This window comes from Dermacentor albipictus, chromosome 2 (assembly GCF_038994185.2).
Source record: "Dermacentor albipictus isolate Rhodes 1998 colony chromosome 2, USDA_Dalb.pri_finalv2, whole genome shotgun sequence".
In the NCBI taxonomy this organism is placed as follows: Eukaryota; Metazoa; Arthropoda; class Arachnida; order Ixodida; family Ixodidae; genus Dermacentor; species Dermacentor albipictus.
In genome coordinates, this window is record NC_091822.1 from 156,586,826 (window position 1) to 156,605,409 (window position 18,584).

At 42.2% G+C, this 18,584-nt stretch overlaps 1 protein-coding gene across 4 annotated transcripts in view; it reads right to left on the reverse strand.

Annotated features, from left to right (window-relative positions):
- Positions 1-265: 265 nt before the first annotated feature.
- The window catches only part of LOC139056168 (aminopeptidase NAALADL1-like), a 33,533-nt gene continuing 15,214 nt past the window's right edge, over positions 266-18,584 (reverse strand). For all 4 annotated transcript variants that reach the window (XM_070534138.1, XM_070534136.1, XM_070534139.1 and 1 more), the window contains 9 exons: positions 17,579-17,698; positions 15,976-16,058; positions 15,816-15,879; positions 14,264-14,429; positions 12,911-13,004; positions 12,008-12,251; positions 11,289-11,370; positions 9,874-9,969; positions 266-8,504 (listed from right to left, as the gene is read on the reverse strand). In XM_070534138.1, coding sequence (XP_070390239.1) covers positions 8,294-8,504; positions 9,874-9,969; positions 11,289-11,370; positions 12,008-12,251; positions 12,911-13,004; positions 14,264-14,429; positions 15,816-15,879; positions 15,976-16,058; positions 17,579-17,698 — 1,160 coding nt within the window. In that variant the 3' untranslated portion in view covers positions 266-8,293. The remainder of the gene's footprint in view (positions 8,505-9,873; positions 9,970-11,288; positions 11,371-12,007; positions 12,252-12,910; positions 13,005-14,263; positions 14,430-15,815; positions 15,880-15,975; positions 16,059-17,578; positions 17,699-18,584) is intronic.

Consider the following 18,584-nt stretch of genomic DNA (forward strand, 5'->3'; position numbering starts at 1 on the left):
TAAATAAGCTACTCTTGTTTCTGTTTAGTTAACAGCCCATGGATATTAATGTATTCTTTAGTTACCCCTAGTTACTGAAGACACAAAGACATAGACCATGTTTAATGCAGCATGCCATTTCCTAAAACTATTGAGTGAAGGCATTGAAAATTCACAAGCAAGAAAGTTGAAAACATGACAGCAATAGATTGCACATGCTTGTTTGAATATTTAGAGCAACAGAACAATTCAAAAATTACCACCGCACTTTACGCAGACACATATCTTGTGTAAAGAAAGTGATTTTTATTTGCAACATGTACAGACCATTGATTAACCACCACCGTTCATAAAAGGCATGGATGGAAATACCAAAGAGAAATGTCAAGATCATTATAAAACTGACACCCCTTAAATGAGACATGTGACAAATTGAGGATTATGTAAATAACGGCAGCATTGTCAATTCACTTCGGTAAACAATGATCATGCATATAAGACTAGACAGAGAGCAGACTCTTCACAAACCATATAAAAAACACAAAAAATTTGACAGCTTTGTCCATCTCTCTATGAATAACTCTCTCTTGACTACACACACAACATTTGCAAAATAAAAGGTTAAAAGAGGATTGCATCTGTCAGCATTCGATAGCGAAAAAAAAAAAAGAAGTATGAGAGTCCAGGCAAGCATATATTATATTTGATTTTTTTAAGGAGTACTAACAGAAAGTTTTCTACTTCTCGTTTCTCTTTTTTTTTCTTTTTGTGTTAGATGAAACACCAAGCCCTTTAAATCAAAGAAAAATATTGACAACCATCAGAGTGGCCTAAAAGCTTAATATAATACTTGTTTCTATGAACCGATTCCAGCTTTAGTACACAGCAGCACGATGTGAGAGCCAGAAGGAACAAAATAAAAAAAGGGCACACAGAACTGTTCTTTACTTTTCATGAGTGAGATCATTGTACCTAGCTTTATTGATACATTAACATCATCAAATTTTACTCAGAGTCACGACATCTAGATAATGCCAACAATGCGAGTTCAGGCATTTGTAGAGCCCCAATTTTAGGGTCAAATATCTTGTGTATCCCACAGACCTCAGTCGCTGAAGTTTCCATACTTGCAGATTTTTGTCTTTTCTTTTTTCGCATGTAAGAAGCGTGTTATAGGTTTTCTGCAACTTCGAAAATATATTTCAGTACTCCTTTTTAATACTGGTTGCGCTGCCTTCCCATGTATTACACAGTGACCCAAATGAATAATAATTAGCAAGAAAAGGTCTCCAAACAAAATATCAAGGAGTAGTTGCCGGGGCCTAAGATTTAAAATAAAGATTGCCCCCTGGCAAGCCAGGTATCACAGGTTACACTTCTTTGCCTCTGAATCCAACGCCACGAGAAAGTTAGTCTACTATTGCTCAGATGACTTCGTCGCAAAGTCCTTTTCGCAATAGAATCGGTGGGCATAATTTAGCTCTTTGAGTTTCCAAATATTTGTAGGAAAACGAAAACCATAGCCGCAAACAAAATTTGTCTGCATAGATATTCTGGTGTTTATCACATAACGAGGAAAGGATTCACCAAGAACAGTTTCCTTGCTGCTACTCTTTGAGCTTCCCACCTCCAGTAGTGTAAGCGATGCGAGCCTCAGCAACAGAATGTTTTTCAGAAGCCCCCAAAAACAAGTTGTGGTTGGTTAAAGCGCAAGTAGCGATCACAAACAGCACCAACCATACGAAACAGAAAAAAAGGAAATAATGATGAAACAATACTATCGGCGGACCTCCACAGTAACAATCAACTTGGAAGCAAGAGAACTTGCTCGATACATCAGTCTGAGCCATCAAGTGCAATAAACTTCAGGACAAACTTTCCAACAAAACAACCATTGTCTTCTTCCCATTCCTATAATGGGTAGGCTGTAGCTACGCCTAATGAAAAACTCCACAAGTCCTACACCCAATAATCCCATATGAACCAACGGGGGTCCCATACAAAAACCTCCATGTTCCCAAATGTCTATCAGATTGGCCCTACATTATATGTGGGAGCAAACAGGCTTTTATATGGGACTTCCATATGCTCATATAAGACTTGCTCGATATGATATATGGAAGCTAATGGGTTTTTATATGGGGTCCCCATATTATGTTCATACAGGATGATTGAATATGGGGCATATTGCTTTTTTTTCGATAGGTACACTATGAAAGTGTACCTATCGCTATGTCCGTGTGTGTCCGTGTACACTATGAAAGTGTACACGGACACACACCTTAACATTTCAGAACCAAACCTGTATTAAAGAAAAAAGAGAGAAGCTCACCAGTCCACGAAAAGCTGAAACCGGGTTTAAATAGCACATGTGCTTCACAACCACATATACAACTCTATGTGCAGGAAGAGGAGTCTAGCAAGGCAATTTACTAACGTGACCTACTTTCAAACGCATCTCATAAATAATCTTGTAGCACTAATGATGATCAACACTGTATAGAGATACAAACTTTCTTCATCATGTAATGTCACTAACACTAAAGTGTAAAAAAAAAAGTGTCACACTCTAGTGCGGAACTCGGCTATACGAGTTTCTGAGAGAAATTTCTAGAGAGAACTCTGGTGGTAGTGTATGCTGGAGCCGCAAGTGTGCTGGTTCCGCAAGCGCGGCAAAGCCGGCAAAGAGGACATGCCCATTTGCCTAAACTTCATCCTTCTGCTTCTAACTGTTTTACAACCTTGAAATATGATACTTTTCGAAATGAAATGTTGTGTTTGTAAACACAGCAACTCGCAGTGATTACGCATGTGCACCCAAACTTACTGTCTTCGTGCACTTAAAAAAAAATGTGATTGCCTTCGAAATATGGAAAGATGAAGCACAAAACTTAACGGTGGCGTTGTCTGAAGCCACAAGCACAAAAAAATGAGAGGAATCCATTTGCTATCCATCGTTCTGATTGTAGCTGCTCGACAGCAGTGCCAGAGTTCTCTCTGGTCACTTTTGTAGGGAACTCTTACTATCTTCACCGAAACTCGGTTCAGGCCTGGTGGAAAGCTATTCTTGTCCAACCTCAAAGCAGCTAGGCCACCTAGGTGCAGCGGAAGGGAAACACACCGGGCCAAGTAGCCACACGACACCTAGAAAGGTTGCACAACATCCAGGAGGAGAACTGTCCTAAAATGATTGGGCTGCCTTTGGCACGCGTTAAGTCATGCTTTGGATGGTTATGTTGCATAAAAATCGATGAAAGACTCAGCAGGCAAGTACGTTGTCTGCTAGCTGCTGTTGTAGTGAACATAAAACTGAAAAATTCGAACTTTTGATTTGTTACATTGCAACGGCGACATTCTAGCTAACACTGGGAGGGAAACGCATGATAGTCCATGTTCATTTTTTTTTTTTTGAAGGGGTTCAAGATGTACATTACAGTACATGTTGAATATGTACGTGTTCAACATGTACATTACAGAACTTAATGGTGCACCTCCAATTTGTGCAATTTTCCTGTTTACATATGCTCGTAATCGAGAGTACAAGTTCCTTTCTTTTTTTCCTGGAGGTGCTCAACAAGGAGGTTATGTACAATAGGGAACTCACCGATACATGTGGGGGTCGCACGATCCCCCAGTTCACATGTTCACAGCAGAGAACATCATAAATAGCCCATTTTCACACATCACAAATATATATATATATTTTTAAAACATCATCAATGAGTTTCTGCTCTGTTCCCCAACTGGCCATTTTCAGCAGTACACATTCACTTCTGAGCAGAAGTATCCAGCAAGATGGAGTAATGCCTCGCAGAAGTGGCAGAAGTGGACAGTACGAAGTTTCTACTGTCTTATGCAGCCCCATACACCCAATGGCGACGTGACATTTAAAATATTGTCAGCAACAAATTATGCCACTGAGAGAACGAAACTGTTGAAAACATTCAGCGTGTGCTGAAAATGACCTCCCATTGCAGTGCCCTTGGCTTGCTAGGCTACGCAGCAATGAAACAGGTGAAGGCATCAAAAATATCTAACGGTATTGCTGAAAATTTATATACACTACATGCACCTATTTAAAATCACCTAAGAAAAAAAAAAGAGAGCGGACAGAGATAGACGAGCGGTGAGTAAAAAAGGCAGACTTACACCAAGTGCTCGTGATTCTTATGATAAATGGTCTCGTGCAACAGTAACTGTGCAAGCTTCTACACCCCCATGGAGGCTAGCATGGTGCAAAGGAATCAAAACAGATGTTGAATGTCGGTGACGTGGTATGAAGTGAACCTAATAGCTGCCACGCTGCGAGCTTAAGAAGCTGCCCTCGACAGCTAGTGAGTGAATATTTAGCTATCTACTGTTCATTCTGCTTACCTAATTGGCAGAGATAACTCGGAGGATGAAAGCGATTAAAAACGAAGAACCATAACTCCCAGAAGATACCAAAAACTATATGCATTACAAGCACGAAAAGAAAAAAAAAAGAAAAGCAAGATGTGTTTTACAATGAGCTGGATGCTTTTCAGTTAAGTCAAAGCAAAACTTTTCAAAAGTTTCGCACACCCCCTTATGTATAGCACGGAACAATGCTTGTACCATCATGAATGCACATTAGCTGCAGTCATAGCAATGCACTCTCCACTGAATACAATGTCAAACAATAAATGCATGCACTGTACAAGAGCAATTGAGAACGCCTAAAACGCAAGGTTAGGCTTTTGTACGAGAAGGTACGGAATCAAAAAAATACTGCAGTTTCCTAATTTGTGAGATCCCAATCTCACTGTGACTAAACACATTCGTCAGCACATTAAAAAGAAAAAACGTGTGGCACCTCAAGCTGTAAACATGACAAAGCAGTCCAACTGCATATCTTGAGATCACGTCACAGTAAACCCGATTATCACATACAACAGTGCATAAAAATCATGGTTGAGAAAAGATGTACAAACACAAAATATATGCACACATTACATTAGCGCAGGTGCAACATGCATCTTTTCCTTTGTATTGCTCAAACAAACTATTATCAATTAACCCACCAAACAGTTCATTACAGGCTGTGATTAAAATTCACACAAAAGCCAACTTGTGGGCTCTTCCAGAGCAAGGACATAGCAAGGACGCCTTCATGCTTCAAGCTACCACACTAGTGGGTAGGAACAACTGCAAATTATATATTATTAAAATTTTTTCACTAGGTTGACCATACCCTGTTAAAAGAAAAAGTGTACTTGTTAGAGATGCGTAATTGTTTCACTTTCCAACTTTGCCAGCAGCTGGACATGCAAGAAATCAAATGGGTAGGCAGTCTAAATTGTGGCTCGCATCATAAAATATTCATTAGACATGTTGCTGGTACAAATGGGCAATTTCAAAAGACAGGCAACATGACAAGCACCCTATACTGAAAACTAACGTAATGACTTGAAGAAAACGATGAGGAACATAAGAGGACAGGTTTACTTCCCAAGAAGCAATGTCCTGAGTGAACTTTCTGCGGGACTGGTTGGTGTTTCGTGGTTGTACAGGTTCTTAAAGAGAACATGAAAATGTTTGGCCCACATACATATGCTTCCGCACGTGTCACAAAAGGAAATATGCTCATGCCCTGTGCTTGTGTGTTGACTCCTCTAACAGTTGACCACTCTGTATGCAAGGCACCATAGGGGATCATTTGTGGCTGCCTATTTGTGCCAATGTCCATCATGTAACCAGGAAACAACAGCAAGCCCAGGGAGAAGCTGTTTGTCCAGAAAGAACCTTATCTTAACACAGTCCTGAAAAAATAGGAGATGCAGAAGGCTTCAGTAGCCTGAGTGCATGCACACAAAAGTGTGCCCATCTTTTACCCTTTGACTTAATAGGAGTTTATGTCATCAAACTAACACTCAAAACATGCTTGACTTTCTTCAATAAAGTTTTTGCCAGTGTTCTAACTTCGGAAGCACAGTAATGCTAAAACACGCACCATTTGGCTTGACTTGTAATATGTATGGTACTATAAACACAACTCAGTTACACCGTCCTGGAGGGCATTTTTCTGTAAGGGTATTATGCATTCCCTCAGTTTTCTCTTGTATACAGTAAGCAGAAAATTACTCCGAGTAAATGCAGATTGTTGCCTACCTAAAGAGGATTAAAACTTCGTCAAATGAACTTTTTTCCAATTTTCATTCTGTCTTCCTTCCACCCCTCTGTACTTATGGATAAGTGATGTATTGATATTACATTACAATGATACCCTCAGCCACAGAGCTTTAGTTACACTATAGCCATGTTCAGCCATGCTTTAAATGTATTTTCAGCCCTGAAACACTTTTTAAACACAGTAAGAAAACGCTGCCAATTTGCAGACGAGGCTCCTGTGAACATGGGGGCCCAATATTGTTCCACTGCATGGAGCAGGGAATTTACTATCTCGTGTCGAAAACAGCAAAAAATTGCTCGCTCTTTCTTCACAAAGAACTTGTGCGTGTGTGCACATGAACATGTGACGTCTTTCATTTTGAATGAATGAATCACAAATGGCTGACTGACCACAATGCATTAAAAATATCTCAACCAATAAAATATGCCAAATTGCGACTTCTCAGCAGTGCCGCAAGCTGCTTTGTGAATAACTTTTGTACGAAATGACAACTTCTTAGTGAAACTGCAAGTTCTAAAGAACTCATGTCACTGGAAGTGCTGTGCTGTTCTTGCCCGTAACAGACCTTTCTAACAAGAGCGTGATGGATATCACCATAGTGCCCTCTACGTGCCAAATGTAAGCTCAAGTGAGCACCCAATCAAAAGCACAAGGAAGATCAGCAACACGCAAGCTTTGCACCCACATGAAACAGTCGAGTATTAATGTGTCTGCACACTTCAACGGCAACGTGCATAGGTCATTTTGATAACCCACATGTACTGCCATTTCCATTATGCTTTACGCTTAACCATTAAGCAATTAGGTTGTAATTAATCCTCCATGTCAAACACACAGGGGCAAACCAACAGCAAGCAAGCACTTTCATGGTAGGCTGTACGCAACAGCTAGTATGCTGCACAATGAGAGAGGAACAGGCAAGGGCGTGTTCAAGATGTCACCTCATATCAGTGGTTGTGATAAAAGCAAGGCTTAAAGTGACTTAAAGAGTTATGTTAGGCTGAGCTTAATTAGTGGGAAATCAGTAATATCGATTCTGAGCAAAGCATAAGTATAATGTCATTAATATTGTGAGCAGAGGCATGATGAGCCAGGAAAGAGACGCAGAAATGAAAGACAGGTGGCAATGCCAACTTGAAGTTAGTGCACCTTCTTCCTGCAGTGTTGTGGATTTTGACAGCATGAGTTCTGGAGCAAGTAAACTCTTTGCTGGCAAAGGAACATTGCACTGCGTTCCAACTGAACCAAAGGTTCAACTTAGCAAGTTCTGATAACATTTTTTCCCCCACAATAACGGTGCAATTAAATGTGAGACGCCACATTGACATACCAGCTCTGTGGCTTGGCTGTGAAATTCAACAGAGGGGAAGCTTAGGCTTCTTCTTTTTTACCCTTAAATTAAAACAGTTCAGAGGCAACACTTTATGAGCCTGGAGTGAACTACTGTTGTTCTATAGAGTTGATGGCTTGGATATAAGCAATACGCACAGCGTGTGATTCATGGCGTTGACAACATTTTTAAATGCAAGCAATGAATAAATTATAACTTTGGTATGTTAGAATATGGCCACGACACTGCTGCCTTTATGGTGGCACTGATTGGACTGGCCAGAAGGGTGAGATCTGGATGAAACATGGTGTAATTAACACCGATGAACAGAGGAAGGAACACTTCAGCTAGTGCAATAACTAAACTCTGAGCAAGAGTTGAGGACCGACAAGGGTTAGGGAATTGTAGCAAGGTGTAAATGAATCTGTTACAACATGCGTGTCATAATATAATTTCCGGCAACATATCTCCCTCAATCTTTTACGTCATTGCACAAGCAAAAAAGTAAGGCAATGTATCTTTAAAAGCTATGCAACCAAGCTTTAAAGACACTTCTTTATAGTCCTATCTGCACGTTAATGATATCTCTGAACTGCCAGTCTACAGCGTAGAAGTCGGTTCAGGGGATGGAAGAGTTTGAAACATAGCTTTGGCTCTGAATGTGCACGACCTTGCAAATGCAGGTCAGTCTGTGCACATTCTTCAAGTTGTAATGTACACATGATGTTAAGTGTGCTTGGATGGAGAACAGCAATTGCCAGGAGGGATGAAGTGGACAGTAGAGTGAATGATGGGGAAGCGCACTGGGCGGCGGCCACCGTCGCTGCCGCCGCTCAGAGCTCGGCAGCGTGCCAGCTGACGACGGCACTGCTGAGAACGTTGGTGGCCGACCGGAGGGCATGCACGACATACGAGAGGCACTCCCGCACGCGGTTCCAGCTTGGAGAGTGGTTGTCCTGCCGCGCATTCGCGATGGCAGCCGTCAGGTGTGGAAACAGCACGCTGCGGTAGCCGCTGTCCACATCCGGTCCGTAGATGACGTGCCTATCAGCCCCAACCCGAACAAGGGTAAGACAACATCCTCAAGACGAGACGGGACAAGAACAGATGCTCACATCTATGCTGATAACCTATCGGTTTCGTTTAGCTTTCTAAATGTTTTACCAATTCCAACTTAGGGGACCTGCCGAAGACAACTCTCCCTGTCAAGATGGCTCCAGCAACAATCCTTGTTCGATCACTGCTCATCACTTCAAGCCTCCATCCTCCTGTAAACTGTTTGTACCGAGCGTCGGTGGTTAGCTGTTTCTGCAAAGCTGAGCGACTGGAGGAAGTGGTGACCGGGCGGCCGTGTTTAGCTTGCTGTAAACTACTGCCTTGTTTCAATTTATAGAGGACATGCTCGTTGACATTACATCGATTTCAGAAGGATTTCGTAGAATGTAAGAATGTTCCATGTGCCATCAACTGTCGAAGTGCAAGGAAAAATTTATGTATGACATGTTGCATACCCTTCTCATTTCACTTTTTCTAATGTATGGCATTGGTCCATGACTTTTCTTGACTGTGGCTAAAGCAACATTTAAACTAAAGTAAGCAACACAGTTTGATTTCTTTTCTGTCTTGTGAATCCTACAATACAGTTCTGTGCACAGAATGAACTCCCAGTGAACTATAAATGCTGCGTGCATGGTTGAACAAAAGAAATTGAATTCTGCAGTTTTACGTGCCAAAACCAAGATATGATTATGAGGCACATGCATGGTTGAAGACAACACGAACGAAGGTTAAACTAGCAGCTATGCGCAAGCAAAAGGTGTATCTTTTAGTCATACTTGGTGACTTACAGTGCACCAGTTCTTGCACACTATTAAGATGAAGCACCCAATCAGACTGTCTAAATAAAAGTCCTCGCACAAGAACAGCTGATGACATGTGGTGCCTCTTTCGTTGTTGCGTGATGTAATCGAACACTATCGTGATTATCTACACAATCATTGCACCAGGACATCCCAGCATTCCATCATAAGCGATGTTATCACCAGTACTGTTGTGAACAAAAGTGCCCCCAAGATGAACGAGCAGTAAGTAAATTTCTTTACTGCACTATCATTAGAATACCACCATTTGTAGCGGTTGATGTGAAATTCCTCTAACAATACTGTCCAATCAACTGCAGTGTGGAAAATGTGGAGATGACAAACAGAGTCACACGGGCACATATGGCACTGAACCAGTGAATAAACTCAGCGTCACCATGTAGAACGGCATGAAAATGGATGCAATTGCAAAGACAGCAATGCCCATTTGGTGAAACAATGATGACCTACACATTGGATAAGTTATAATAACAAGGTGAAAAATCATCAACGCAGTTCCTGCCTGACTAGCTTAACAATTGGTGCTTACTCACCTGTAGTGTGGGTGGTGAGGATAGGCCGCGGGGAGAAGGAACGCCCTCTCCAGTTGCATCAGTCGATCATTGTACTCCTGAAGAGCCAGCAGCAAGCTGTACATGAAAATAAAAGCAGTGATGCAGCATCAGTTTATTCTCCTTGAAACATGCCACTAGCCCTAAAACCGAGAGTTGGCCAAGTTTATACTGCAACCATACATTTACGACCTGAGGTATTCACTTTATATTCACAGCCATTCACTGTGAAATCTCATTAAACCGAATTTCAGGCAAAATTAGCACTGCTACATGCAATGCAAGCACCTGCACCTGTTGTTTTAATGCACTGCATTCAGTCTCCCACAGAATAGTAAACGTGAAGGCTTAGTTATTAAAATAATGAATGCGCTCCGTGCATGCACAAAAGATTCCCATAATACAAATTTGGACTACTGAAAATGAAAACTAATTGAACTAAGACTAAATATAGAGGTTCATCCGCTCTGTGTGTTTGCAACTCCTTTTGAAACCACTCAGTTCAAAGCAGTCACCCAATCAATGACTTTGGTTAATTCAGACTTTCTTTTGCTTCTCAGGGGAAAGGAACAAAGCCAGTAATGACTATTTCAAGGAGGTCAATGAGGCACTTCTAGCATCGTCCCAGCGTGGGCAATGCCATCAGCTGCGGGGGCGGAGTGCACGCAAAAGCGAGGTTGGTTTCGCTTAATTCGCACCGCCAACCTGAAGATATCGTCGACCTATGTGGCATGAAACCGTATCATTCGTCGCTGCCTCTCAAATTTACCAAAATTAATTGTTTTCTCAGTAAAATTTGCTTTTCTCAATTTGCCCGATAATTCGGAAAATTTTGCGGCCCCTTTCCGTGTACGAAAAATCGATCGGCGACTGAACTCATTCACATAAAAGGTATACACTGTCAGTACAATGAAATTTCGAAATAACGAAGCAAATTGCCAATTTTGCCGACTTCGTTATATTGAGGTTTAACAGTATAAGTGAGACAAATTTCATAGTTACATTGTTGTATTCAATAATTTGTTACAGCATCTGAGTTCTCTCTATTGAAGATTGGCTGTAAGCCAAGCTATGTTGCGGAGTCTACTTTATTCCACTTGGGCAAATTCAAATTTCGGATAATTTAAACGATAATGTGCGGTTTCTATTAGTGTGAATTCATGTCAGTCAATTTCAGCAACATTCCGAAATTTTGTTTACTTTCACTGTCACTACATGGGTAAGCACATCTCTAGGAATAATATTAGAGGCAGTGCTCTTCTGCTTCACACTTCTGCTCTACAAGAAAAGCAGGAAATGCAAGAACAACCTCGCTCTATCTTTTCTGGCAATGAATGGACACATGCATGACATTTCAAATTAACTATCGAGCAAATACATAAAAAAAAATTCCTCACTTGTTTTTATTCATCTCCTCATAGTTGTCATGAAAATTCAGCGCTGCCTGCTCGAACTGGATCAGGGCCTTGGACAGCGGCTCTGCAGAAGATATTAATACATATGAACACATAAATTGTATGGCTTTTACATTGAATGTCTATTCTGAAACTAATAAACTGCTAGGCAAGAAAATACAGCTGTAACGGAAGCTCTCAAACTAACTTGAACCAATGCTTGCACTCATGTGCATTTAACAAGATTGAGTGAAGCTGTTTGAATTCTCAAGTCAAAACAGGGGCTGTAGGAAAGAGAGAGAGGGAGAGAGAAAAACAGACATTAAATTGACTTTTGGTCCCGATTCGGGCCCTAAGGGGTTATGAGATGCGCAGTAGAGGAAGGCTGTAGGTTCGTTTTTGGCCACCTGGGTCTTCTTATTGTGAACTTAAGACAAAGTACACAAGCATTTTTGCATTCTGTCCCCAGTGGAATGCCACAACCAGGAACAAAGCCCATGACTTTGTGCTCACATTAAGCAAGACCACTAACCTGGGAATACTAAAAGCAAGTTTTAACAGTACGATCACGGCAGGAACCTCTCACAAAAAATAACACTAACTATTGTTCCCCCAGGATTTGAGAGCCCTATACTCTTTGCTTTCTGTCACCGAGTCCTCACATGCCAGTGGTCTGGCTGAAAAGTCTCGCATTCCCGGGGAGGACAGCCCCACTTACTGACCGAGATCAATGTTGTGATCCTTGAGCAGCGAGGCGTAGGTCTTCTCGAAGTCTGCGTAGTCGAGGCGTATCTGTTCGGCGTAGTCGGCTGCATGCATGGGCAGCTGAAGCGAGTCCACCAGTTTCAGCAGGAGCACGCCGACCACCCGCACCAGGCTCGACAGCGAGCGCAGGCCTGGATCCGTCTGGTTCACCACCACTTCGTATGTGTCGTACGCCGTGTGGTACGCTGGGTAGTCCGATGCCTGTACATCCCCGCGTGCGTTCGTGAGAGTCGTTATAACTGAATGACAGACAGGTTAGTTGATCATTAACTACAGGTAAAAGCAGTGCTACAAAACATGTGTTTGTGTGCTCCTCCAAGTATTCGTTGACAATTGTCTCGTCTAGTAGCGCTGTCTTTTTTTCCCCTGTAATTGTTGGAATTTCAGGAATGTATTTGAGTGCATTATAACATAAACTTCAATGATTTCAAAGAGGACATCGTGGTTTAGATCAGAACGAAACTGAAACTAATGGAGTCAAATCCCGAAACTGTAGAGGGATGCCGCAGTGGAAGGCTTCAGATTACTTTGACAATGTAGAGTTCTTTAATGTGCACGTGAATCTTTGCCTCGCTCAAGCAATTTGCCCTTTTACCCCCTTTGATTTCAACTACATAAAAGCACAATAAACAAGATGAAAAGAAACAAAAATTATGCCCCTTAACCCCCCTCCTTGCCTCTCTTAAGGGCAAGTCTGTGCATAACACCAAACAAGGTGAAAAGAAACAAAAATTAGCAATAGTTATGGAATGGTAAGCAAGCTAAAGGCCAGTGTAGAATCAACAGTTACATAACCACCATGTCTCAGCAGCTGCACTCAAGCTCTGCATCTGCCGCAAATGTCGGCAAGAGTTACTCACCGGATCTTTTCCCACAAACTGCAGGTGTGCAGAAGCCACTCCGAGACTCAGCAGGAAGGAAGCGAAATCTGAGCCTGATGCGGGGGGCATTATGCTGAGAAAGAGAAAGAGGACCACTCACTACATGCAACCTCTGTAACTGGCAATCAAATATGTCTGTTGAAGATCATTTCTAAATGCACTTATTTCATTGGCAATGTCATGAAAAGAGATAACGGAGAAACACAATAAATGTTTTTAACATTTTTTGATGTATGCTCCACACGTCTCTCCATACGATGGAGAAAAGAAAAAAAAAAAAAAACTGAAGAGACACACTTAACATCACTCTCTGCAAAGCCTCCCCAGATTGGAAAGCACTTCCAACTTAGAGGGCAGCTACTTCTCCTTTGCGAAAGGGCAGCTACCTGCCTTTCTCACCTAAGAGCCAAGTGCCCCTCCACCATGATTTGTGCCTCACTGAGGAAGACCATGTCAGCTGCAGAGAGCCGCCAGCTTTCTCAGCAACCATTGCTATTTGCCTCATAAATAAAGACAGCAAAGCCGAAGATAACGTGTGAGTTTCAACATGCTTTTTGTAATGCATCTTGGATTGCTGGGGCCCTCCCCATAGCTTCTTTTTGGTCGTCCTTCATGCCTTCAACCTATATGTTATTTCAGGTGCAGAAACAAAATAATTTGTCTTATTTACAGCACACCAGGGAGGCGCCCAGAAACCTGCCTGACAAATTACAACTGGTAACAAGATAAGAGCAGAACACACTACTACAATGCTGTAGACTAGCATCACCAGAAGCTACTCAGTCATCTGTCTTTTTTTGTGTGCATGTGCGTACTGTATTTTCTTTTTCTAACACACTCAACATATGCAAGAGACTGCCAGTTCTGCAATACACCAAACACCCATTGCCACATGGTCTGGGAATGCAAAAAGAACCTGTGGAGAACGTCTATCCAAGCACCAACAGAAGACCAGTGCGAGCTGACAAGCCCAAGACCTGAGGACCAGCTAGTGCTGGTGAACAGGGCTAAGCTATCAACACAGGGCCATGACTACCTGAAATAGGGTGGCCGCCCACCTGGGGGCATAAGCAGCTTGGTCTCTGTAATAAAGTTTATTCACTCACTAACACACTTTGTTCTTGATAACCAGTTTTGTATTTGCAGTGCAGGCCAAACCTGAAATGCCATAATGAACATGCATTCTACCACATATTCTTCGTTTAAGGCCAGCCCAGCCTGCCTTTCTTGTAATGCATGAGAAAACCTGTTTTTGTTAGTCTGTATGAATTTGTAACGGTGTGATAAATAAATGGAGAAGAGAGAGTTTGAATTAAGGTAGACAATGCTCACAGCGGTGGTGCATGAGCATTGTTGGGCATGCGAGGCTTGCGCATCTTCCACATGTCGTAGACGCTCATCTCGGAGTGCGAACTTTCGTGGCAGGGCACCAGCTCCGCAGCTTCCTTCAGTGCCTGACGCAGCAGGGGGCTAGCCAGTGCATACAGAGAGCTGTTTCCTGAACACGTCACAAAGACAGGAACCACAAAATCACACATCGCCATGACGGGTGCAGTGGGTGGGCATCTGGTTAAAGGGACACCAAACGCAAACACTGAATCAACCTAGAAGGATGGATGCTTGGGCAGGTTGTTGATGATAAATATTAAACAACAGTGCAAGCAACATGGCACAAAGAGAAGTGCATATGTACAATTAAGCACAGCGTTGCACACCATGTCAGTGTTGGTTTTACAGCCTAGCTGAGTATGGTAAGGGTACCACAAAAATTTCGTGCCCACACATAAGAACCATCATCAATGGCTCATACCCCCATAAGCATAAGCAAGCAAAAAATGCAATGGCTTTGCTTCACAAGCATTCGGCGAAGTGAAGCAAACGGTGCTTACATTCTTTCTACTAATCACACATACAACATACAGAACAGCATGTCAAAAACTGTAATTATCAATGGCTCATACCCCCGTAAGCAATGGCTCATAGCCCCGTAAGGTTCATGGCTACTCACTTTGCTTGGACTAGTTGCAATGACACTACTCCTATGGTCGTCAGTGATTTCAATGTGGATGTGTCGGGACCGAAAAAGGAGTGGTTTATGTGTTTAGTGTTACAAACATATTTTTTACGATGCCACATCAATCCGGCCCAACCGACCATCCAGAGGCGTACGCGCATCAATTTGACATTATCAAAGAATGTGCTTGCAGTTGCAAGTGTGCCGATCAGTCTATATATCATAGTGACCACAAAGCCAATGTGACTGTTGTTACTAACTGACAACGAGCGACGCAATAAAGTCTTTACAATAAGTTTTCTTACTGCAAAATTCGCAGCTCCACTGATCATCCACCTTCGCAGGGTGCAATGGTCTTGAATTTTTCAAGGACACCATAGTTTGTCAAGTAGCTGTGACAGCGATGTGAGAGAGGCGATAAAAGCCTATCATATAAGACATTTAGGGAATATAACTGTACTATGAAGCTTCTTTGCATTACAAAGAATTATCTTTTTTCAAAGGGTTCGCAAATGACACGCTCCCTTCTTTAGCTGCCCATTTTTCACCTTGTTTTGTTAGTTGTTTGCTTACTTCGTTATGACCATGAGTGAAGTATGACAGGTATTTTCAAAGAAAATATTAATTACAGATTCAGCATTCTTTTCTCTTTTTCCCTTTGTACCATATTGCTTGCACTGTTGTTCTCAATCCAAATATAGATCTAGAAGTTTAATCTAGATCAATCCAAAATGCTATATTTCCCTTATTAACAATCTGGACAAGCCGTATTGTAGATGCGGATGCACAAAATATTTGTACCGCATGAAACAGGCCCTTCAGAGTGAAAAGAAATAGAATTAGCACAACTATGAGACTGAGAGTTGTCACCAGAGACTGCCTGGTCCAGGTTGATGTACGCCACTGTACGGTGGTAGAGCTCCTGTTCATGTGCCTGTGGGTAACATGGTTTCATGGAATGAACTTCAGAATGTATGGACACTTGCAGGAAATGGGCAATGAGAACAGTATAAAGAAACGACAGGATTACCTGCACCCACTCATTGGAGCCCACCATGCCAAATTCTTCCGCATCCCAACTAGCGAACACCAGTGTTCTGCCAGGAGTCCAACCTACAAGAGAAATCAACCATGCGCATCAAAATAATAAGCCACTTTTTGGCAGCGAGGCTGGGAGGAATCGTGTAGTTTTAGCACTGATGAGGAGCAACACGGTAATTTTAGCAAGTGCTCTGGTACCAGAGTGGCATCGTGTGCCCTAATACCAACATTTCAACGAGCATTTGAACTAAAACTGAAGCTCCTAAAACCTTGCTCTCTCACTGTTTCTTCACTCTGAGATTGTCACATGGAAGTGATGTGCATAGACTGGAAGATGACTGACAAAGAACTTCTAATATAAACACTTTCTATTGCACCCCCCCCCCCCCCGCCCTCTCAATCAAACTAGTGCCAACAAAACAAAGTACAACTAGGCAGTGATAGCAATGATGCTGGTTGTGAAGTTCAGTGTTTGACGGAAGCCCGTCTGGTCGGGATGAAACATGGTTAAAAGGGTAAACAAAAACCCGGGGCACTTCGCCGACCAAATAAAGATTTAAAAGAAAAGAAGACGTTTCGGCTCCCACATGGGAGCCTTGTTCACAGGTAAAATAAACAAAGGTGCTCGAGCAGCTCGCTTAAATAGTCACTCGCTTAAATAGTGGCACACATTCCAAACCAGAAACTACGGCAATCACTCGTCAATGTTAAGGACAAATTACCAAAAGAGAAATTCCCAGGTGTTGTGTACGTTGTCCCATGTGCGGATTGCGACTAAGTGTACATTGGCGAAACTGGTGACTTTGAAAGGCGTCTTAAACAGCACAATTATGACGTCAAAAAAGAAAATGTGAAATCCAGTGCCTTGGCTGAGCATGCCACTTCAAGCGGCCACGCAATCGACTGGGGGAAGGCACGTGTATTTGCCAGGGAAAAAGGGCTATCTTGACGCCTTTATCTTGAGTTTCTCATGATCCAGACTATGCCACACACTCTGAACAGGAGCGATGGCAATCTGCCGTCAGTGTATGTGCGCTGCCTGCGTCACGTGTTCTAGACTATTTAAGCGAGCTGCTCGAGCACCTTTGTTTATTTTACCTGTGAACAAGGCTCCCGTGTGGGAGCCAAAACGTCTTCTTTTCTTTTAAATCTTTATTTGGTCAGCGAAGTGCCCCGGGTTTTTGTTTACCCTTTTAACCATGCTGGTTGTCATCAGATTAAATGACACTGCTCAAGTTCAGGTACTATATACACATGCATCAATGTAAGTTCTAGAGGAGTCACTGTTGCACATCTCAATTCGAGAAGGCACTGTGGAATTTGCATCACACACATGGTCTGTTCAGACGAGCCTATCGCACTGTCAAAGTGGTGACAACATTCATGAAGTTTCTGAGGTAGCACACTGATACACCTTGAGAGAAAGCGACAAAACAATAACAATGATAAGTTGGTGAAAGCCCTGATTGATAAAAAGTAAAACAATGCATGCATGATGATATCACCATTGATCACCTCTAAGAGCAAACGTCTGTCTACTAACTGCAGTGTAACAGAGCAACTGTAAAGCAAGTAAGAAAGCAGGCATTTACCATTTTTTCTGAGGCTTCCAAAGAGCCGGACCAGTTCCATAAGGGCGGCCATACCTGTGCCAGGGTCGCCCGCACCTCTGGTCCATGCATCGTGATGACAGCCCACAATAATATATCTGCCTGCATAGATGCACGGAAAACACGGGGAAGGTGGCAGATGGAAATTCAAGACAATGAACAAAACAAGAACAAGGTAAAAGCGCGAGCCAATGTTTTGACAAGTGGACTTGTCTTTTCCAAGACAAGTCCACTTGTTGAAAATTTGGCTTCCGTTTTTACCTTGTCCTCGTTTTGCGTAGAAGATGCATGACACACACACACGTCAATGTTCTGATGGTAGCAAGTCAGAGATAATGGCAACCCTTGGCCAATAAAGGCACCTTGTGAAGCTTTTAGCATTTGCAAGAGGTGTAAAGAAAGGAAAATGGCAGTGATCCATTGAATCGTTTTTTTTTCATTTCAGAGGATTGAAATGATGGCTGCCTTTCCTAATAGATAATCTGCAATGACAGAGAGCTGTAATCATAACAAAATATTTAATAGTAACAGTATGCACAGCTGCTAGCTCAAACCCACGGTGGTTGGTACTGCTGCGAGTACTAGTGTTAGAGATATCAAAAACTTCGGAATTGGTATCACTTTGTGGCTTGTCATTTTGGGAAGTCAAGTTTATCACTGAAATGTTGAAAGGAATGCCTCACTTTACACTGGCCGTCAATAACTAGTGCTGCACACGAAAAAGAATTTGCCGATTTGAACCTGCGTAACCCTTCTTTAACATTTTTGGCCTTTTTTTTTTTTTTGCAATACATGTCCTATAAAAATTTCGCTGCTATTTCTTGGATCTGCGGTATTACTGTGTGTCTGTGACATGGAGTTCAATAACCTCGCTTCAACTTCCACATTCCCACATGCATGCTTTGACCAATGAAATTGAGCTGGTGGCCCGTGCCTGTGCTTGCAATTTTCCCCGCTAACCACAAGCATAGTATTTTCTACACTTCGG